The following is a 21112-nucleotide window of genomic DNA, read 5'->3' as shown; positions in this document are numbered from 1 at the left end:
AATCCGGGTTTCAGGATTTCACAAGCGCTTAGCGCAAGGATGTTGCCTCTGGCAACTAGGACTTCCCTGGATAGGGGGAGAGATCTGCCCGCATCAGCTGCTGAGGACTTCCTTTGCTGCTTCCAGAAAGGAAAATAAAAGCACATCACTTCTGAATCACTTCATCTTCCATCAGCTCTCGTAGTGATGGCCGGGGAGCTGGTGGCTGCTGGGCCCTGCAGGAAGCCTGAGGCAGCGGGGAGGCCCAGCCCTACCCCACAGACTGCTGCCTCCCCGCCTCGCTGCACCCCCTCGTGCACCCATGAGCTGCGGCACTTGGGACCCCAGAAGTTTTGCATCTGGTGCTCATCTGCAGTACAACAGATGTCTCCTGGGCAGAGCTCTGGGGCTGGCACGGGGAGGTGTGCAGGCACCCCTCGATCCTCAATTCTGGCCTCCCTCGGCCCCATTGTAGCCACCCAGCCTAAGGTGGGGGCCTCTTGGTCAGCCCCTGGGTGTGAGGTGGCTTGGGATTTACTTGCAGGAGGCAAAAAGACGTTAACTTTAGCCCTTGTTCTGCCCCAAGGCTGTTCCACTGGTAACACTACAACCAGCGCCTTGGACAGGTCTGGATTGTGGTGGTGGCAGCTGTCAGGGCACAGCAGTGGCCCCGCGGGGCAGGACGGGGACGGCCTTTGCTGGGCGGAGGGCAAAGCAACCGGGCAGGGCAAAAAGCAAACAAGTGCCCCATAAACGCAGCCAGCAGCAGGGAGCTGAGGCCAGCGGCTCCTCTGTGCCTGGGCAGTTGCTGCTGTGGGGAGGGGCCGTTAGCTCCTGGTCCTCACCGGCCTTCCCCACCGCTTTGGGAGCAGGGCAGCAGCCAAGCAGGAAGCACCAGGCTGAGGGGATGCCCCGCGTGGGCTGCAGAAGTGGATCTGCATCCTGCTTCGTCCGCAGTTCCCCTTTTGGAGTGGATATAAAGGCGCTGCGGGCAGAGAGAGCCAGGCAGCAGCACGGCACCGTCAGACAGCTGGGATGGGAGTGTGGAGCCTTTTGGCGGCCAGCACCATGCTGGCTTTGGGACTGGCGCTCAGTGGAGCCACCAACCCTGGTTTTGTGGTCAGGATCACCCAGGCTGGCTTGGACTATGGTGGGTTCGGCTCCTGATCTCCCTCCTCTCTTGCAGGTGCTGACGGCTGAGGCGCAGAGCTGGATGCTCATGCAGTTCTGGGGCAGGACAGGGGCAGCCTCGGCCATGTGTGCCAAAGGCAGCATCGCCCTGATGTCCCCATCTGCTCCTGCTGCTGTCTCCACTGAGTCTGTGCAGAGCAGCCAGGTCCTGCAGGGGGCTGGGGGCTGCACCCAGGTGGCAACAGGGGAGACCCCGGCTTGAGGAGGCACAGGGCTGGCGGGGCAGGAGGGCCTCCCGCTCATGGCACGCATCCAGGCAGCCGAGCCCGAGCCCCAGAGGAGCGAGCTGCGGTGGAGGGAGGCGGTGGGGAGGTGCCAGGAAGGCGGTGACGGAGATGGATGGGCTCTGTGCTGGGTTTATTGAGGCAGGCAGGGCCCCGGCTCCAGCGGAGCGCTGTTATGGATTGAAATACACTGTGTGAGAAACAGCTCATTTACCCAGCGGCTTTGCTAGCTGTCGGGGGAGGACGTGGCTCCCCTTCCCAGATGGGTGCAGGGCTGCAGCACTTGCTCACACCCCAGGACGGGGGCTCTGCCTGGCTTTGCCTGCTGGCACGGGGCATGGAGCAGCACGGAGCTGGGCACCTCCTGCCAGGGACCAGCTCCTCCTTTCTCCTGCCGCCTGGCTGCCACCTTCCCAGGGCTTGCAAGCAAGCAGACATTAGGCAATGCCTGCAAACTTGCAGGGCTCTGTGCTGCACAAAGATTAGCTCCAGCAAGAGCTTGCACAGTGGAGAGCAGCCAGGCCACTGGTGTCTCCTTTAACCCTTTTGCCATGTACCTGGTGCACGCTCCTGGCTCCCTTGGCAGTGCATGACAATGATGCTGTTTCTTTGCCCCCACAGCCAAGCAGCACGGGGTTGCTATCTTGGAGAAGGAGCTGGCCCAGCTGAAGCTGCAAGACATCTCGGGTGAATCCCGAATCCCGGTCTTGGGGAAGGTGCGCTACGAGATCTCCGGGTGAGCCCTGCCAGTGGGAGCAGGATGGGAGCTGGGGATGCTGCTGGCACGGTGCCTTTGCTCCTGCCCTCCCCAGTTGGGCATCTAGTGTGAGGCACTCCCTCTCACATGCCTTTATTTTATTTTATTTTATTTTATTTTATTTTATTTTATTTTATTTTATTTTATTTTATTTTATTTTATTTTATTTTATTTTATTTTATTTTATTTTATTTTATTTTATTTTATTTTATTTTATTTTATTTTATTATTTTAGATTGAACCTTCGCGATTTCCAGTTGCCACACTCACAGATTTCCCTGGTCCCCAACGAGGGCCTGCAAGTCTCCATCTCCAACGCCTTTGCTGAGCTGGACGGGAACTGGCGTGTGAAGCTGCGCATCCTGTGGGTACTCGGCTGTCCCTGCGCACAGCCCCTTCCCTGGCACAGGCACCTCACTCTGCATTTCCCTCTCTGAATCTGGATGAGCTTTTTTCCCTCCTCTGCCTTCTTCATGGTTCGGGCAGCCCTTGCTTTGTTACCTGTGGATATCCTGACTCCCCCAGCTGGGCTGCAGCTGCTTTAGTCCTGCCCCGGGGGAGCACCGCAAGGTCCCTCTCCCCATGCCAGGGCACCCGCGGCTGGCCAGGCAGCCAAATGGTCGGGGAGGTAACATGAGTGCCATCTCCCCTCACCTGGGCACATGGGGTTGGTCCCTCCTGCTTGTTCAAGCTGGGCTGGGGCCGGGAAGCAGCCCCCTGAGCACCCACGTGCAGAGGGTGCTGCTGCTCAGAAAGCTGCTGATGAAACGGGCTGGGAAGGAAGAGCTGGGCGGATGCTGAGAGCTGTGTGTGAACTCGCCCGCTTCTCTGCCATCTCCCTGGCTTACTTTCGGTTCTTTCTGTTTAAAGGCTACCTTGCCTAGTTTATATTCCAATGAAATCCAGTTTCCCTGAGTTTAAAAGCCTTCTCGGTCTCCTCCAGACACTCACTGCAAGCAGAGCCTGAGGCAGACAGACCCCTCTGGAAGCTCTGGGTCCCTGCACCAGGACCCACTGGTGACAATTGTCCCCTTTCTTGTCCTTCCTCTCCCTGCAGCCGGCACCATGGGTCGTTCAACCTGAACGTGGAGCACATATACATCAAGACCACCCTGAAGCTGGGCAGAGATGACTCTGGGAAGCCGACGGTTGATATCTCTGCCTGCAGCACCAGTATCTCCAATGTCCGCGTACACTTTTCAGGCAAATTGAGGTAACGTCACCGTGAAGGCCTAGAAATCCTGCGTGTTAGCCCAGCTGGGATAGGAAAGGTGGCTGCCAGGCACAGTATGTGCCTGAATCTGCTCTGAGTTTGTCCTGCTGTGGCTGCACATTTAAGGGAGAAGTTTCGGGGCAGTCACGAGACTTGTATGCATGTTGTTTACAAGCAGGTTTGTTTGCAAATGTAAACCCCGAGGCAAAGCTTGACTCCAGGCTGGCATGGGAATGGCACTCCCCAGTGTCCCACAGCTCCGGTGTCTCCCTTTCCTGCACCAATACTTCTGCAGCATCCTCTGAGCTAGAGCAAAAATGACTCCCTCTCTCCTTTTCTCTGCAGTTGGCTTTACAACCTCTTCCATAAAACCATTGCGTCCAAATTCAAGGAAAACTTGGAGGGCAAGGTACGTGAAAGAAGCTCGGTAGAGCTCTAGGCTTTCTGGTGCTCTGTAGCCCTCCCTTGTAACAGACGTTTCAAGGGCTCAGGTCACACCTACAGATTTAAGCAGGGCCAGAGCGTGCGGGCACAGTGCTGATCTGGTGGAAACCGTGAGGAATGGGCACATGCTAAGTGCAGTCCCCACAGCATCACATGGCTCGGGCTGGATTCTAAACATGCAGCATTTGCCAAAGCCCAGTATAATTGGTTCCCAATTAACAAATACTTCTCTTTCCATGTGGTCAGTTAATTAGATCTTAGGCCTCGGCCAAACTCATTGTAACAGAGGAAACCCGCTCAGAGCTGCCCTTTAAATGGCCCACACTCACACATGCTTTTGGGAGCAATAGGTTAGAAATCCTCATCTCTGGATTTCAGCTGCTTGCCATCTTGTAACGGGGTGCACCAGGGAAGCCCTGGTACCTTCAGCCCCGTACAAAAACCTCCATGCAGGAGACTGGCATCAAGACATGGAAACAAGCTGTTAGCAATAATTACTACGAGGCTCGCTGGCAGGAGCTACAACCTCCCTGGCCGTGAACCTTGCTCAGGAAGGAGGCAGTTGGAGAGCAGGCAAATCCCACCCTGCTGCAGGTCGGGTCCAGGCCGGGGCGCATTTGGCTCTGGCCGATGCCATCTCCTGCTGCCTGGGGGCCACCTGGAGCCCTGGCAGCAGATGGGCTGGCAGCAGGAGCAAGGCTGGGGCCAGGCAGAAAGGCTTTCAGGCTGTGGTATCTCCTGGAAGGAGGCAGCTGGGGAATCTGCCCCAGCAGCCCAGCCCCTTCGCCAGACACGCGTTTCTCCAGGGGCTTTCTCCCTGCTTGAGATGGAGCAGAGGAGAGGGCAGGGCTGGGAGTGCTGCAGGACCCTGCTCAGCCCCGTCCCTGTCCCAGTCTTGCTCCAGCAACCTGTGGGCACCTGCAGCTCTTGCTGCGGGGCTGGGCAGTGCCCAGGGGCCAGGAGGGACCTGGGGGTCCAGCACCTGCAGACAAATTCGGACTTGATGATCTCTGCAGGTCCCTTCCAAGTGAACTGTTCTGTTCTGTTCCATGATTCTATTCTACTAGGCAGGGGGACAGGCAGCTTACCAGCAAGCCTCTGCTGATAAAATCATGCCCACGGCCCCATCCCTCCTCTTCCTCCCAGCAGTGCAGCCAGCCACCAGGAATTGCCAGCGCGGCCGCTGCTCCCCCCGAGCTCCGCGTCTCGCTGTCAGCGCTGCCAGCTGGCTGCCTGGTCGGGCAGATGATGGCCTCATCCTGCACGGGGGTTCTTGTGCCAGGATGGCATTGGAAGAGAGATTGTGCAGATTATCTCGGCCGTCTACAGGACTGCTTCCTGCAGTAAATTCCTGAGCCAGCTTTTAGGCTGCATTTAAATCCTCCACTAATGCTGAGGCTTTGCCTGTGGATGACAGCGGCAGAGGGATTTGGTCCTCTCCCCTGGCAGCACAAAGCTGCCCCAGCTCCACAGCTGTGCTTTGTGGGTGCACAGGTAGGAGTGCTCCTGCCCCTTCAGGGGCAGATTAACTCTTTCAGTTGCTCTGCTTCTGCTAAGTCGTAGCCACTCAGCACAAAGCATTCCCGCAGAGACTGTAGGAAGTCTGAGGGCACAGCTGAGAATCCTTCAAAGGGCCCCAATGCAGCTAAACTGTGTGGGGAACCTGCCGTAAGCAGATATTTGCAGGTATAAACTCTGCCTGTCTCTCAGATACTTAATTAAGTACTGTCTGATGAATAGAGAAGAACGTCACTGTGTAATCTTTTATCTAAGCAGGTTTTTGCAAAGAATACAAACAGCACCAGGCAGCAGAGCACATGCCCGAGGCTCCCACCCAGGGCTGTGTGTCCCAGCAGAGCCAGGCTGCTGAGCTCCGTTGCCTTTGTTTCCCCAGGTCTGTGAAACCCTGCGTAGCTCTGCCAGAAGATACCTCCAGCCGTACCTCCAGACCGTACCAGGTACTGCGTGAGCACTGCACGGGGCTTGGGAAGCATTTCTTCCTAGCATTTCCTGGCCACGGGGATGGTGTTTTACCTTGTGCCCACTCTCCATTTCTTTGTATTTCCGCACACGTGCTGGGAGCTGTGGAGCACCACACAGCAGAGCTGTCACCATGCACTCAGTCCTCCCACAGGGAGAGACTGTGCTGAGACTGGGCACAGGGGACCCGGATGGTGTCTCAGGTCCAGGAGTTAGTTTGCATGGCTGAGAAACAAAGTGAAGAGGAAAATTTAATTTTTATTTCTAAACAGAAGCGAACACGTGTGAAACTGCTATTGTGCCGTTGCACCAGGAAGCAGGGGCAAGGCTCTGTGTCAGCAGAGGCAAGCTGCTCCCAGCTCTCGCTCATCCTCTGCCCCATGTTTTGCAGTCACAGCCAACATAGATGCCGTGGCTGGGATCGATTACTCCTTGACAGCAGCCCCGGTTGCCACTGCCCAGTTCCTCAATGTGGACCTGAAGGTGAGAGGCTGCCCTCGGGAAGCTCGGTGTGGCTGATGCCGTTGCAGGGGGCAGGAGGGAGGCAGGGGTCTGTCACCGCCTGCAAATGCCATTCCCCAGCCTGGCTGAGCCCCACCAGCACTGCTTCACCCACTCCTGTCCTTCCAGGGCGAATGCTTCTCCCTGGCACAGCACACCCCCGTCCCCTTCACTCCGCCAGCGCTGGCCATTCCTCCTGAACACAACCGCATGGTTTACTTCGGGGTCTCCAGCTACTTCTTCAACACCGCCAGCTTCGCCTACCACACGGCTGGGGCACTCATCTTCGAAATCACGGACGCCATGGTAAGGAGGGGAGGTGGCGTGGGGTCAGCGGCTGGCAGACTCACAGGGCTCCTCTGCACCACGGTCTCCTCCACGCTTCCCCGTGGAACTGCTCTGGGCACAGGGCAGGGGCTGAGATGTCCTTGCTGCACCCACGAGGTGCCCAAGGGGCTGATCCTGCCCCAGCGCCACGCTGCAGTGCTGGGCAGTAACCGTCTTCCTCCCGCAGATCCCGAAGGACATCGAATTCCGTTTGAACACCTCCACCTTCGCGGCCTTCCTTCCCCAGGTGAGCCCCGGCCCTGCCCAGCACAGGCTCTGTGCGAGGTGGCCCTCCAGAGAGCCCAGCCCCAGGTTCCCAGTGAGGGGCATTCGCAGCGGGGCCGTGCTCTGGGTGCTGCATCCCTGCACACCATGAGCTGCTGGCACGGGAAGGAGCTCAGCAGCAGCAGGCTGTAGAGCTACAGGAGGTTTTGTGCTGCAGTTCCTCCCCTCTCCCTGCTCCTTTGCAGCTGGACGAGATGTACCCCAACATGCCGATGAAGTTCAGGCTGTCTGCTCCCTCCGCCCCATTCCTGAACATCGGAACAAACGGGGTCTCGCTCCAGCCTGTTGTGGACATCCAGGCTTATGCCATCTATCCCAATGGCAACCTGGCCCCCCTCTTCCTCCTTGGATTGGTGAGTTGGGGTCCAGGGCTGCGGTGGGGTTACTGGGCCCGGCTGGGGAGCCCCTCGCACAGCCCCAGTCTGCTGTGGTGCCCCGTGAGCAAAGGTGGGAGCTCCCGAGCTGTGCAGCACCTTCCCGTCATGTTTGGGGATCCTGTGCCATCCGTGCTGTGCTCCTGCTGAGAGCTGCCTCCTGCAACCAGCCCAGTCGGGCACATGGGGTGACCCCAGCAGAAATACCCGAGCCCACAAATGCTGGTTTTCACACTGGGTGTGAACAGGGCCCTGACGGGAGGTCGGTCTGGCTGCCTTTGGGCTGCTCTGAGCCCCCTGCGCCTGTTTTGGGAGGAGCTGGGGGGGCACTGCCAGAGCTCTGCCTCTTTCCTCAGACAGGCAACGTGTCTGCCACCGCGGACGTGCAGTCTGGCCGCATGGTTGGGAGCCTGGCCGTGGGCAGGTGAGCTGCAGGTCCCAATGAACCGCTGCTGAGGGGGGTGCTGGGGATGGGGACCTCGGGCAGAGGGGATGAGCTGGGGCTGGAGGGAGTGGGACGGCCATGGGCACTGCAAAGCTCTGCTTCCCTCTGCACAGGATGAAGCTCACGCTGAAGCATTCAGATGTCGGCACCGGCACTTTCAAGGTAAGCTGTCCCTGACATGGAGGTGGGAGCCTGCCAGGTGCTGAGGAAGGGACTCACCCCCTCACCCCCACCACTGAGGGATGCTGACCCCACGGGCACCTCCCTGTGAGACTGGGCAAGGGAGCAGAGCTCGCTACTATCCCCTTTTTTTACCACTATGCTTCCTACTCCACCTGCGTGGCCCAGACAAAACCACAGGTCTCTGGTGAAGTGTGCACCCATCCCAGCTTCTCCTTTATTTTAACTCTTCCTAATTATCCTCTGGGATCTGGTCACCTGCTCTCCCACAGACTAAAGCTCTTTTCCTCCTCCCTCTCTCTGTATCTCCAGGTGAAAATGATGCAGTCAATAATGAACGTAGTTGCCTCCAGTATCCTGCTCCCACGTCTTAATGGTAATAACCCACTGGGGGGAATGGGGCTGCCGGAACAGACACCACTCAGGTCACTCTACCCGGGCAGGTCCAGGTTGTTAACTAAGCCCCTGTTGTCAGGCCTGCTCAGGAGGTAAAACCTGCAGAGAAGAGGCAGCAGCAGTGCCCGGCGTGTTTGGGGTTGGCAGAGGAGGGCTGTGGGTAACTGAGTGCGGGAGCCTCTCTGCACTGTGACACACATCCAGAAGTGAACGCAATGGAAAAAATGAGCCTGACACACATCCTAATGCTTTCCAGACCCTCTCCCCCGCTCGCTGCTTCTCATTACAGCTGAACAAATCAGGCCAGAGTGGGGCTGGAGGCTGCCAGGGGCCCCGGGGGCACAGCACAACGTGAAGCCCCCAGGCCTTAGCGTAGCCTGGAGGAGCTCCCTCTGCCTTCCCAGGGCAGGGGGGACAAAGGAAGGGCCGGGGGTAGGAAGCAGCCGCCTGCTTTGCACGGCCCCTTGCTCCCTCTCGCTTCTCGTTCCAACACAGCTGTGTGTGTTTTCTTTTCCAGAGAGATTAGGTAAGGGCTTCCCTCTGCCGCTGCCAGCCCAAGTACAGCTCTCCGACCCCATCGTGCAGTTTCATGAGGTGAGTGGAGGGGCTGGAGCTGGTCCTGCCACTCGTCCCCGAGAGGCGGGGGCCAGGCAAGGTGCCTGGAGAAGGGGGAATGAAGCAAATTTCACACACAGCAGTGACTCAGGCAGGGCCGTGTTCTGCAGATTTTAAAACCAGGGCCCGAATTTCCCATGACACTTTTTATAGTAAGTGGAGCTCCGCGGCAGCTCAGCCCCGAGCCTGGCGGGGCTCTGTGCGTGGCGGCCGAGCAGCTGCAGCCCCGGACCCAGGCAGGAGGGAGGAATCCTGCGCTTGGGGAGGCCCGGGGAGGCCCCGGAGGAGTGCCACAGGCTGGGTGCTGGATGTTTACAGCGGGGTGTGGCTGTGGAACATCTTCAGAGCCCTTCCGGAGCTAAAATTAGCCAAGGATGGCAGAACCACAGTGCCCACGCTCCCTCCCCAGAGCGTCGGGTGATGAGCAGGGCTGGCTCTAACAGCAAAGCAGCTGCAAGGACGCATCACAGACTTCCTCTCCCCTTCTCCTAGAATTTCCTGCTGTTTGGAGCCAACGTTCGCTACCAGCCCAGGCAAGGCAGATAAGACGACCACAGCGACCTTCAGCGCCGACAACGCCCCCATCTCGCCTGCCCCGTGCTGCCCCTCCGAGCGTTCCCGGTTCCCATCCCGCACCCCTGGCTCCCAACCCCAGCTCCCCGCCGCCGTCCCCGCCGCCGAGACAGCAAACAAGCGGCTCTGCCAGACCCTGACTCATCGGCCGCCCCAGCCCGAGCAGCCAGAGGACAAACCGCAGACGCGCGGGCGGGGGCCAGAACCACCCCAGGGGCCGAGCCCCACGGCCCGGGCTGGGCTGAGGGGACCCCGGGAGGTCCCTGCCCACCCCAAATCGCTGCTGCTGCGGGTCCTGGGCCCTCTCCTGCCCTGGCCCCGAGGAGCCACCGACCACCACCAGGCTGGGGCTGACAGAGCCGAGGCTTGGGACGAGGCCTGGCGGCGTTTTCCCCTCCTGCATGCGCTTCACCTCCAGCGAGCGCTTCCCTGCGGTGCTGTACGAAGCCCTGCTCAGCCAGGGGGGCTTCCAGCACCCTGTGGGGGGGCTGCGCCCCACTCTGAGCCTTTTATATAAAAACACCACATGGAAATCACTCCTGTTACTGCCTCGTTACATCCCCCTTCGTGCACATTCACCGGGGCGGAGAGGGGGCCGGGAGGGCCTTTTAGGACACCTTTATGTCAAAAAACACCGGGCACGATCGCGCTTTTCCCTTTATTTATTTATTTTTTGGGGGGGGTGGGACGCTGCAGGGACCGGGCGAGCCCCGGCGGAACGGTGCCGGAGCGGAACGCGGGGATGCGGGGCGGGGACGCGGCGGGGCCGCTGCTGGCGGCGCACACCGGGGCCGCGCCGCCTCCGTCCCCGTCCCCGGTCCCGGTCCTGTCCCCCGGTCCCGGCCATGCAGGGCTGCGGCCGCGTGCTGCGGGCGGCCGGGCGCCTCGGCTCGGTGGCTGCCAGCCCCGGGGCCTCCCGCGGAGCGAGCTGCGGGCCCGGCGAGCGGCCGGGGGGCCGCGGGGCCGCGCTGCCCCCGGGGCCGGACCTGAGGCATTTCCTGAGGGCTCCCCCCGGGCCGCCACCGCCCCCCGGGCCGGAGCGGGGCGCTGCCGCCGGGCCTGGCACAGGTCGGTGCCGCCGGGCCCTGCCCTGCCCTGCCCTGCCTTGCCCGCCGGGCCGAGGCCAGGCTGAAGCCCCGGTGGGGGTCGTGGTGGGAGAGCTGCGGGGCTGTGGGCGCCCCGGGGTGCCGGCAGCAGCTGTGGCAGGGCTCGCAGGATGCAGTGCCCAGGGGAGAGGGGCATTAATTGCAATGAGTTCCGTGTCTCAGCAGGGCAGGAGCTTCAGCCCCTCCGCTAGCCACTGTCCAGGCCTCTAGTGTTGGAGTGATGTGCTCGGAGGCACTCGGGTTTCCCGGTGCCACCAGCAGAGCCTGCCTTTAATTTTGGCTTGCCTTGTCTGTATCGGCTGGAAGGGAAAGTACCTTTAGTGCAGCTCACCTCTTGTGGGACTGCTGCTTGCTTCCTGTGGAGGGGATCATAGAAAGAGCTTGTAAATGAGAGTTCGATTCAAGGCGGATATCTGTGTCACCCCCGTCTCTGCCTTTGTTGCAGTGTACCTGGAGACCTATGGCTGCCAGATGAACGTCAATGATACAGAGATCGCTTGGGCGATCCTGCAGAAGAACGGCTACACGAGGACAAAGGAGGTGGATGAGGTGAGGCAGCTCCTCTGGAAAGCAGGCCTGGGAGAGCTGCACACCACCAAGTCGTAGGACTTGTCTTGAGTAGTGCCATCCCACAGGGTGGTGGGATTTGTGCAGCATGAGTAGGTGCAGTAAAGGAAACTACCTAACAAGCATGCTAGAAAGCAGTCTTTTTTTTTTGCCTCATTTAAACTGCTGGGTTCCCTCTCAGCTGGGGCAGGGGATTGGACACGGTGGGATGCTCCTGATTTATCTTTATCTGAGTTTACTTCTGCTGTTTTGTGGAAGGCTCTGCGTGTTTTCTGCTAAGTTTTCTTGCAAATCTGGTCATTGAAACCCAAAGTGGTTTTAGGCAGATCCTTTTTGCTAAGTTAAGTGAGTTTTATAGTCTACCTGTTCAGGTTATGTGTGCTGTTTTTACAATTTCTCCTTCCTTCTCAATCTAGGCAGATGTGATTCTGCTTGTTACCTGTTCTGTGAGGTAAGGAACCTTTTGTCACTGCTGCTTTTTGGGTGGTTTTAAAGGAATTGCAATTTGAAAACTGAGGCGATAAATACACTGTGTATTGAAAACAGCAGGCAGATGTGAAACTGCCCATTTAGCTTCGGCTAGAGCTAGTTGATGTTATGATACATAACACTAATTGTGTAATTAGTTACTGTATGGTGAGAAAAAGCTCCTTGGTAGTGTACGCTGTGTATATATCTCATGGGCAGTGAGAGACTCACAGGCATTTGTGCTTGTATGATTTTTATTTTTTTTTTACTTTTTGACTCTGGTTGAAGTGCCTGTCTGTTTAGTACAAGGTCTGTACTACAAAAAATTGGGAAATCCATTTAGGGTATATTTGGGATATAAATATATAGGGAACTTTGCTTGTTTTTTACCTGCATGCAGATGTTGAACGTGCACTGTCTCTTGCAAGGTTGCTGATATTTGCTGGCTAAGGCAGACTTTTTCTCTGCAAGAGCTTAGTCTGGGAGTTGTTTCTGAAGTGGTGATGTTCCTAAGCAAGCAAAATGGTAGCAGATGAGTCAAGACATAACCTACACAGCACAGAAAGCACTTCCATGTACCATCAGATCCATCAGGAGGATTCTTGGTTCTCTGTCTTTAGCTCTGTTCTCTGAAAGCACTTGAGCTGCTTTGAGCTGGAGGACTGTTAAAGTGCAGCGATGGGAATAACCCCTCTTTTCCTGGTTTCCCAGGGAGAAGGCTGAGCAGGCTATCTGGAATCGCCTGCAGCACCTCAAGGCACTGAAAGCCCGGCGGCAGCAGGATCGCCTGCCCCTCCGCATCGGGATTCTAGGTACCTGCCGGGCTGTGCGGCAGTGGGGAGCACGCGCTGATGTGCCACATCCCATTATGTTCCTTTTTTTTCCCCTCTGGTGGCATCAAGCCTTTTCTGCAGGGTGAACACAGCTAGGGAAGGGGTACAGCAGGCTGACTGGGGGTGGGCACTTCCTCACAAGGACCCTTCTCCTTTGGTGGCAGGATGCATGGCTGAGAGGCTTAAGGAGGAGATTCTGCACAGGGAGAAGCTAGTCGATATTGTGGCAGGCCCCGATGCGTACCGTGACCTTCCTCGGCTGCTGGCCGTGGCTGAGTCTGGCCAGCAAGCTGCTAATGTCCTGCTGTCACTAGATGAGACTTACGCAGATATTCTGCCTGTCCAGACTAGCGCAGGTGGCACAACAGCATTTGTGTAAGTACCTTATTTTCTGTGCACGTTTCTGTGGTTTTTGTTTGGAAGTATTGCTGCCCAGAACAGACATGCCAGTGACAGCAGCTACCCGAAACAGGCAATGCCTGGCCGCACTCACTCCCGGCAGCCCAGAGGCACCAGTTTCCTAGACTCTGTTTGCTGTCTCTTTGCTGTCTGACTGAGCCCTGGAGAGACTGCCCTGTGCTCTGGCTGGCTGCAGGCTTCTCTTAGTGTCCTTGGAGAACGTTGGTTGTCTAAGCCTGTTGCTGCACCGAGTGATTTCTGTTCCACTGACATTTGTCCCTTTCTAAGCTCGTGCCTCTCTCATCCCCTGTCTTCTGCTATGTGCTGTCCCAGGTTATATATAACTCTTCTAATGCTCCATGTGTTGTCATTTTTGTGGGGTTTATTTGCATTTGTCTGGATTTGATAAGATTCCCAAACAATGAAGTCAGATTCTGCTCAGTGTGTCTGTAGTGTACAGAGGGACAGCTGTCACCCTCTGTAGGAGCAGAGTGCAGAAGGATCTTTCATCACTGCCAGATTGCAGTGCAAGTCTGCATCCCATAAGTTGCTTTCTGAGTTTCTTGGAAATGTGCGTGGAAAATTAGGAGGTGTTAGCTAGGGGGCAAGTAGAAGTCAGCTCTGATTGGAGTGGTGTGTCAGGGAAAGCTGCAAAGCTGCGTTCAGAGTTGGTGCTGTGTGTGCTGCAGACAAGGAAGTTGGCTGAGGGCAGCAGTGCTGGGCCAGGTCAAAGCAGGGCAGGCTGCAACGTGGATGATTCTTCCAGAGAGATCGTGTTGTGACCTGTGCTTCACCTCCCGGCAGATCTATCATGCGGGGCTGTGACAACATGTGCAGCTATTGCATTGTGCCCTTCACCCGTGGCCGTGAGAGGAGCCGCCCCATTGCTTCCATTCTGCAGGAAGTGAAGATGCTCTCGGATCAGGTGAGGCAGAGCTCGCTTCCCACCTGTCCCAAATCACAGGCAGGTTCTCCATGAAAATATTTTCAGAGATACCTCTGGCTGATGACACAGCCTTCACCTCTGGAGGTAACGTTGCAGTAGGGCTCCTCCAGTTGTGTTTGATTTCCACTGCAATGCTCTGAGACAGACAGGGCAGGGGAGGGTTCCCCCTGGGGATTCTTCCCCAAGTAAGAGTAGAACCATGGCTGCCATTGCAGCTTGGACGTCCTGTATGGTTGTATTTTTTCCTCTCTGTTTATCTTTGTAGGGGGTGAAAGAAGTGACTCTTTTGGGTCAGAATGTCAACAGCTTTCGAGATGTGTCTGAGGTGCAGTTCCAGTCAGCAGCTGCCCCTGTCCTCAGTCGTGGCTTTAGCACTGTCTACAAAGCTAAGCCAGGAGGATTGCGTTTTGCACATCTTCTGGACCAGGTTTCCAGAATTGATCCAGAAATGAGGATCCGTTTCACTTCTCCACACCCCAAGGATTTTCCTGACGAGGCAAGTGTGAAATAAATACCTGGACCTCTGCTGGCAGGCAGGCATCTGTGATCTGTTGGATGTGGGCTGTGCCTCTTTCCCAAAGGGAACCAGGGAGTCACAGAATGGGAACGGCAGCTCCTGGCAAGGGGGATGTGTGAGCTAAACCTGGCAGGTTTTCAATTTGCTGAATTTTACCTGGGGGAGACTCTTTGCTTTGGCGTTCTGGTAGAGTTGAGCTGTCTATGACGTCTCCTGAATGCCCATCGCAGGTCCTGCAGCTTATCCAGGAGCGACACAACATCTGCAAACAGCTTCATCTCCCAGCCCAGAGTGGAAGCACACGAGTCCTGGAGGCCATGCGACGAGGGTGAGTGATGGCCACCGGGAGCCCTGTGAGCTGATCCCTCATTTAGGGTGCTGGTTTCTCCTCACCAACATCTGGGTTTCTGATCAGCAAATCCATGTGTTGTTCATTGTAGATACACAAGGGAAGCATATTTAGAGCTTGTGCACCATGTGCGTGACTCCATTCCAGGTAGGGACTCCCTTTGGGTTGATCTGAGCTCAGCAGGGCTGTATCTTACTGTCCTTTCTGGAGTGAAATGTTCTTCTCTTCCTCGAGTGAGTTGTAAGTCTGTGTCTTTGGGACAGGAGTGAGTTTGAGCAGTGATTTCATTGCGGGTTTCTGCGGGGAGACAGAAGAAGATCACCAGCAGACCGTGTCCTTGCTGCGGAAAGTCCGCTACAACATAGGCTTCCTGTTCGCTTACAGCATGAGACAGGTGAGTGCAAGACCTGATGAAGAAGAGTCTTTTCTCTGTCCATCTACTGGTTAGACATGGCTCTGATCTCAGATTTTCTGCTTGTTGAGAAGCTGCACTCGCTTTGTCTGTTTGCAGAAAACCCGGGCGTATCACCGGCTGCAGGACGACGTCCCTGCGGATGTAAAGCAGAGGCGTCTGCAGGAGCTCATTGCTGTCTTCCGAGAGGAGGCTGCAAGAGCAAACGAGGCGATGGTGGGCCAGTCTCAGCTGGTGCTGGTGGAAGGGGTGAGCATGCCTGAAACAGTTGTCTTTCTCCCCTCTTGTTGTACAAGAGCCAAGGCTACAGGCCACAGTCATCACTTCTGCCTTCACTTCTCATCTTTCCCCCACACGATCCTGAGACTCCAAGACCACGTGCGCACACTGCACACACTCAAGTGGTCAGCCTGGTTTTCCAGAGCACTGACCTGAGCAAAAAGTGGTGCTAAGTAAATTCGTAATCCCTTTGGTTTAGGACTTTAGCCACTTTGCTTCTAAAATCCTTGGTCCAAATACAGAGGCAGGCATTGGGGAACTCACCAGAGTTGGAATGTTGTATAGCACAGGCTCTAAAGAGGTAACTGGATGAGACTGACTAATAGCTGCTTGATAGCTACGCACAACATTGTGGGTCTTTCAGGCGTTTGTGAAGGTGAGGCTTCTTTCTGAAGGACTGGCAGTCCTGGGAAGGGATGGGATAGGTTAGGGACACGTCTCTGGCCAAACATGGAATTAGTGTAGGCTTTCAAACCTTGTCTTTGCGTGGCTCTTAGCAACAGCTCAGGCCATAGGACCTTTTACATGTCATGGTTAAGTGTGGAACGTGGCTTTTAATACTGACAATTGTTCTCAATTAATTTCTGATACAATAAAACCCAGCAGTGAATCAGAGCTATTGCCATGCAGGTAATGTTCCCTGTCTTCCTTCCAGCCCAGCAAGCGCTCTGCCTCAGAGTTGTGTGGGAGGAACGATGGCAACATCAAAGTGATCTTCCCTGATGCTGAGATAAAGGATGCTGCAGGCTGCAAGGCTCTGGTCAGAGCCCAGCCAGGGGACTATGTTTTGGTGAAGGTGACGTGCCTATAATTCTTGTTTCCTTGGGCTCTTTTTTTTCTGCGCAGTGCTGTTTCCTACAAGAGCTGCTGCCCAGGGAGCCTAAAATTAGAATGGATCCTCCTCAGCCTTTTTGTTCCTGAGGAATGTTGTGCTGTTTCTTTCAGGTAACCTCTGCCAGTTCTCAGACCTTGAAGGGAGTTCCGCTTTGTCGTACCACCCTTGCCTGCTCTACAGCTTGACATCGTCCACTGGCAGCAGGGATAACTCAAAAGTAGCACGTTCTCCCCGGGAAGAAACAACGAAGTTTGGACAGGTGGAGAAGGGGCAGAAACAGCGATGTGTTGTATTTTATCTATACATTAGGTATATCTACATTTTGGCTACAGCCTGCCCCATACAGATCTGTGCAAGTTTGTAGACAAAAGGGAGGGAAGCTGTGCATGGATGTGCCAAACCCAAGCACCGTGTGCTCTGGTGTCTTCACTTGCTGTCAAGCTCAGCCCACCCTTGTGCTGCAGGCCTGTCCTCTAACGCAGCCCAGCCTGAGAAATTTATGTCTGCAGGGCAGATCATTCCTAATAGCTCCACTGAATTTAGGAGCTGCAAAAAACTGGGAGAACCTAGAAAACACAGCTCTAGTAACTGCTGGAGAGTCGCAGGAGAACTGCCAAAGGGATGAACAACTTGAAGAACAAGATTGTTGAGAAGATTGTGATGAATTCTTTCCAAATAATAACTTCCTCAGCTGCAAGATGTTTGGAAGGGGGAAGTAAGAACTTGCACTGTGCCTTTATGATGGAATGTAACACCAAACTGTGGAATATAAAATGATGTTTAATGAGTGTGAGTGCTGGTTAATCTGTTGTATCTGAGGCTGAAGGAATGCAGCCTTGCCCTTGCTCTGGTGTTATTTGATTCTAAGTTTTCCCTGTCTCCAGGCCTTAGAGAATGCACTGGAAGAACTAGCTTCCACCTTAGCATTCTCTCTCTAGCCTGTTAAGTCTTTAGCTACAGCATTGTACTTCTTTCCTGTGGTACGTCCTTCCCTTTGGTTCACAAGAGGGAAGAAATTGTGCCATTTTAAAAGGACAATAGCTTCATAAGTGCATCTTACAGTTCCTTATTTTTATCAGAGCCTGCAGTTAACTGTGGCTGCATTGTGTCATATTCCAGCTTGGACTGCTAAATTAAAGTGTGTGTGTGCAACCTACGCTTGTAAGCCAACTCTCTCTTCTGAGATGTGAGACAGAATCACAACTTTTAATGTTGATTATCATGCAACTAAAAGAAGTTATTGTAAAAGACTGTCCAGAGAGATTTTGAAGGAGCAGCTGATCAACTCAGTAGAGCAGTCACTGCATGAATTTGCAGAATTTTTAAATAAGCATCTAGGCATTTTTGTAGAAAGTCTCTCCTGTTCAGCTCTATCTAGATATAATCTATGAAAACAGTGTGGTTCACTGAACGTCTGTTAGACCTTAGTTTAAGAAACAAATACATTTTGCTGATTATCTCAGAGTTGATCCTCTTCTCATGGAAGTGAATCTGCACGGTCAGCACGGATCAGTGTGGGTTTTGAGGTGGTGATAAATGTCCTTCTGCTATCCTGCCTCCACATGGGAAAGTGTCTGAGGCCCAAATTCACAAACCAAGTCTTAGACCTCTGCTGTCTGGTGAGTGTAAGCCTTCGGCCAGCAGGCTCTTAAGAAAGAGGCAGCAAGAAGCTGTTGGGTTTGAAATACCAAAGGAAGGGGCAGGATGTATAAGCATCATCTCTCAGCAGTGACGGGTACTGAAGCCAACCTGTGTTTGCTTCAGTAAGTGGCCCAGTTTTCACAGCCCTGTAGCATCTCCTTCAGCTCACGCTTTCCCATGCATCTTGAAACCATGGCCCAAGCCAGGACCCCGTGAAAAGGGCTGAGTGCCTTTCCCTGCTTGTTTTGACCTGTTCCCCACAAGCACCTATTGCCAAGCGAGAAATGCAGACCTCGGTGTGCCCTCCCTGCTCCAGCCAGCTTTGAAGCCAGCTGTGGTCTTTTTACAGTCATTATTTTAAGAGCGAGAGACTAACGAGGAGGAAAGCTGGGTTTTACATTTTGATGAGAAGGTGATAATGCTCACTGCACAGACTCCCCAAGGAGCCATAGTGCTTACCATTTACCTTGCCTCCTTAGTTTTTATAGGCCTCAGGAATGAAGGCTGAGGCTTTAAGGCACCAAAGCATCCATTAGGAAGCGCTTACAATGACCTTGGAGGCTGTTAATCATTTGACACTGCTTGGAAGCAGGACTTTTGTTTTTGTTTTCCCCTCAGGGACTAGAGGTGTTCTGCAGTTTCTGTATTGCATGTCAGAAGACGTCCTTGCGTTTGGCTGTTGGGAGAGCTGAATTGTCTCATGTCATTCTGCCTCATGCTCCTTGTTGTATGTTCCTTTTCCTAGCCTGCACAGGGACAAGAGTCCTGAAATCCACAGGAATTTAAATCTCCCGTGCTGATTTAGGCTTGTGCCTTCTTGAATTGGAAGTTGGACTGTTTTGGTATTTCCATATATCTCAGTGATCAAAAAGATTTATTTTGCTGGGATCACACAGCTGTAGTTCCAAACCAAAGCAGTGGCCTGCCCAGTCGGGGTTTCCAACAGCTCATCCTTTTGTGGGACCTCAGCAACTGTCCTAGGGTCTCTCTGAACCTTTTCGTGCTTCCAAGGGGCCGGTTGTGCCCCAGGTACACCTGCAATCCTTTCTTTGGTTCTGATGAGGCCCTGCAGTCATCAGCTGGCAAACACCTCACGAGGCATCTGACAGACGAGTTTTCCAAGCCCAGACCTGAGGTGCTGGGACAATGTTTGCTTTCAAGCTTTAGCCGTGCCCTGAGGCATCTCCTGGCACAGAACTTCATGCCACATGCAGACTGCCCTCTTTCTGCTTGCAGTGTGCCTTGCAGTTGAGTGAGGCTGGGTGTGAACACAAACGCGATGTTACGGAGTGGTAGGAAGGTCACTGTCACAGTGAACAAAGGACCCTTGTTCTCCGAACTCACATCTCCACAGCCCTAAGGCACAAACCTGTTTGTTCTCGGGTCTGCCTGTGCTTACAGGGAGGAGGGACAGACTGCAGTGAGTGTGTTGAGGCTGTGCTCGTCTGCTCACCGCTGCAGTTTATTAGCCTGAAGACAATCTCACTACATTCCCATCACCATCTATACCCTCCCTACCCAGCCTTGCCCCCTTCTCCAAGAATTCCCCAGCAGCTGAAGCTGCCAGTTGGGTTTCTTCCCCTGCCAGAGCTGGCTGTGGTGCCGCAGCTTGCCCCGGGATGCCGGCAGGCTGCAATCCGCTCTCACCCTGGATAAAAATGAAGCTGAAGGGAAAAATCGACGCTTTCCCCAGCGGCAGCTTGTAGGCACAGTTTGCTTCAGGTTAGCTGAAGAGTCCATGCAGCTAAAAGTGGCAGGTGACGAGAGGCATTGCCTCCCGGTGACAATCTGCCAGGCCATGCTGAGGGTGAGGCTTTTCCTTCCCTTTTCAGGGGTCTCACACCTCTGCTGGCTGCTCGAGTGATGGCCTTGGGGCAGCTCTGCCGTGTCCCTGGGCCTGCTCCTCTGCTGGGGGCTAGAGGCCCGTGGGCTTGCCTTTGCTGGCTTTTCACCACCGCCTCTGGAGCCTGCTTTGTGGGTAGGCCCTAGGGATTTAGCACAACATCAACAATACTTCTGAAGTGTATTCCATCTCTGAAACCAGCCGTACATGTCGTTCACTTGTTTCTTAAACTGGCTGCTGTGGATGCCAGCAGCAGGAGTCCCGTGTGGTCCCAAGCATGGGGGACGGCTGGCTGCTCCGGGACTCCCAGCGCCGTCTGTCCCTCACGTCACAGCGCGGCCGTCAATCTGTCCATCCACCCCTCCGACTGCTCAGCCCACCCACACCAGGAGCCCCCCGCCTGCTTTCTGCCTGCTGCCAGTCCCTCCCTGCTGCAGGAGCCTTCCTGGAGCTGTGGGCTGCATTTCAATGACAGAGGGGCTGCTGCGGAGTGGCATATCTGATTTTGCAGGGGTCTGTGGATTCAGCGTATCTCACAAGCCTGTCAGAGCGTCTGCCGTCCTCTGGGGCCTGGGCGTCCTGTGGCTTCTCCTTCTCCCTTGTGAGCAATTTATTTCCTTTACTGACAGCTCACTATTGACTTCTCATTCTCGTGAAGATGAGGTGTCCTGTCTCATCAGGCTTAAATTAGTTTTATCTTTAGACTTTCCTATTAATAAGCTCTTGTCATGGTGTCATTACTTGATATCTGTTTTCTGATGTTTTTCATTAATGGCTCTGTATCTTCCACATATATTTTCAGTTGTTTTTCCCCCACTGGCTGCATTATTTAGCCATCAGGCATGGTTAGGGGATGGGCATGGAACAGCCCCAGGCCAGCCAGCCCGATGTGTGCGGAGGGGAGGGCTGGAGGTGAAGCGGGATGGCCACGGGCTGCCTCACTCCTGCTCTCGCTGCATCCCTTTGATCCCGGGCTGAGCTGTGCCGTGGTGGTTGCTCTCAAGAACATGAATCAATAGGGTAATTAAAATGCCTCCTGTGAGGCATGATGGTGCAATTCATTTGGATAACCGCATTGCACTCTCCCTACCCACTTTGGTCCCTGCAACCAAGCCCTGCATGGAGCCAGGAGGATGCCCAGCAGCTCTCACAGACGCAGCTGCAGAAGAACCAGGCTCCCCTGCAGTAAATACGCTGCTGGCATGGGCTGTGGCAAGCAGGTCTGGAACACTCACAAGCTTTTGGAAAGCTGGTTTGGAAAGAAAACGTGTGTATGTGTGATTCGAGGTCTTGTTTTGCAGTTGAGGGGTCAGGACCTGGAGCATGGACTCACAGCTCAGGGGTCTGGGGAAAGCTGGAGCAGCCGATAAGAGCAGGAGCACAGACTGAGCCACAAAGCTGCTGGAGGGAAAAACACTGCCTCGTGCCCCTTG

General features: G+C 55.0%; 2 protein-coding genes across 2 annotated transcripts; both read left to right on the top strand.

The window, feature by feature from the left end:
• Positions 1–994: 994 nt before the first annotated feature.
• On the top strand, positions 995–10001 carry LOC311215329 (bactericidal permeability-increasing protein-like). The gene is made up of 15 exons (XM_084296433.1): positions 995–1129; positions 2016–2130; positions 2387–2515; positions 3209–3364; positions 3710–3773; positions 5703–5766; positions 6180–6271; positions 6419–6595; positions 6804–6863; positions 7087–7254; positions 7632–7699; positions 7834–7882; positions 8213–8276; positions 8814–8890; positions 9404–10001. The coding sequence occupies exons 1-15, from the start codon at positions 1015–1017 to the stop codon at positions 9455–9457; spliced, it is 1452 nt and encodes a 483-aa protein (XP_084152559.1). The 5' UTR covers positions 995–1014; the 3' UTR covers positions 9458–10001.
• Positions 10002–10285: 284 nt separating this feature from the next.
• On the top strand, positions 10286–17384 carry CDK5RAP1 (CDK5RAP1 mitochondrial tRNA methylthiotransferase). The gene is made up of 13 exons (XM_084296559.1): positions 10286–10552; positions 11036–11139; positions 11574–11608; positions 12337–12437; positions 12623–12833; positions 13662–13782; positions 14069–14299; positions 14551–14648; positions 14761–14816; positions 14933–15063; positions 15181–15330; positions 16016–16156; positions 16306–17384. The coding sequence occupies exons 1-13, from the start codon at positions 10330–10332 to the stop codon at positions 16378–16380; spliced, it is 1677 nt and encodes a 558-aa protein (XP_084152685.1). The 5' UTR covers positions 10286–10329; the 3' UTR covers positions 16381–17384.
• Positions 17385–21112: the final 3728 nt, after the last annotated feature.

Source organism: Netta rufina, assembly GCF_964035555.1.
Source record: "Netta rufina genome assembly, chromosome: 16".
Classification (NCBI taxonomy): Eukaryota; Metazoa; Chordata; class Aves; order Anseriformes; family Anatidae; genus Netta; species Netta rufina.
Note: the sequence above shows the minus strand (reverse complement) of the source record. Positions and strands in the feature narration are given on the sequence as shown.

Excerpts from the sequence above, each read along its gene's own strand:
- LOC311215329 (XM_084296433.1), top strand. The coding sequence starts at position 1,015 with ATGGGAGTGTGGAGCCTTTTGGCGGCCAGCACCATGCTGGCTTTGGGA. Across the intron at positions 2,131-2,386 it reads GTGCGCTACGAGATCTCCGG|ATTGAACCTTCGCGATTTCC; the intron begins GTGAGCCCTGCC and ends TTATTATTTTAG. Across the intron at positions 7,255-7,631 it reads CCCTCTTCCTCCTTGGATTG|ACAGGCAACGTGTCTGCCAC; the intron begins GTGAGTTGGGGT and ends CTCTTTCCTCAG.
- CDK5RAP1 (XM_084296559.1), top strand. The coding sequence starts at position 10,330 with ATGCAGGGCTGCGGCCGCGTGCTGCGGGCGGCCGGGCGCCTCGGCTCG. Across the intron at positions 10,553-11,035 it reads TGCCGCCGGGCCTGGCACAG|TGTACCTGGAGACCTATGGC; the intron begins GTCGGTGCCGCC and ends CCTTTGTTGCAG. Across the intron at positions 13,783-14,068 it reads TGAAGATGCTCTCGGATCAG|GGGGTGAAAGAAGTGACTCT; the intron begins GTGAGGCAGAGC and ends TTATCTTTGTAG.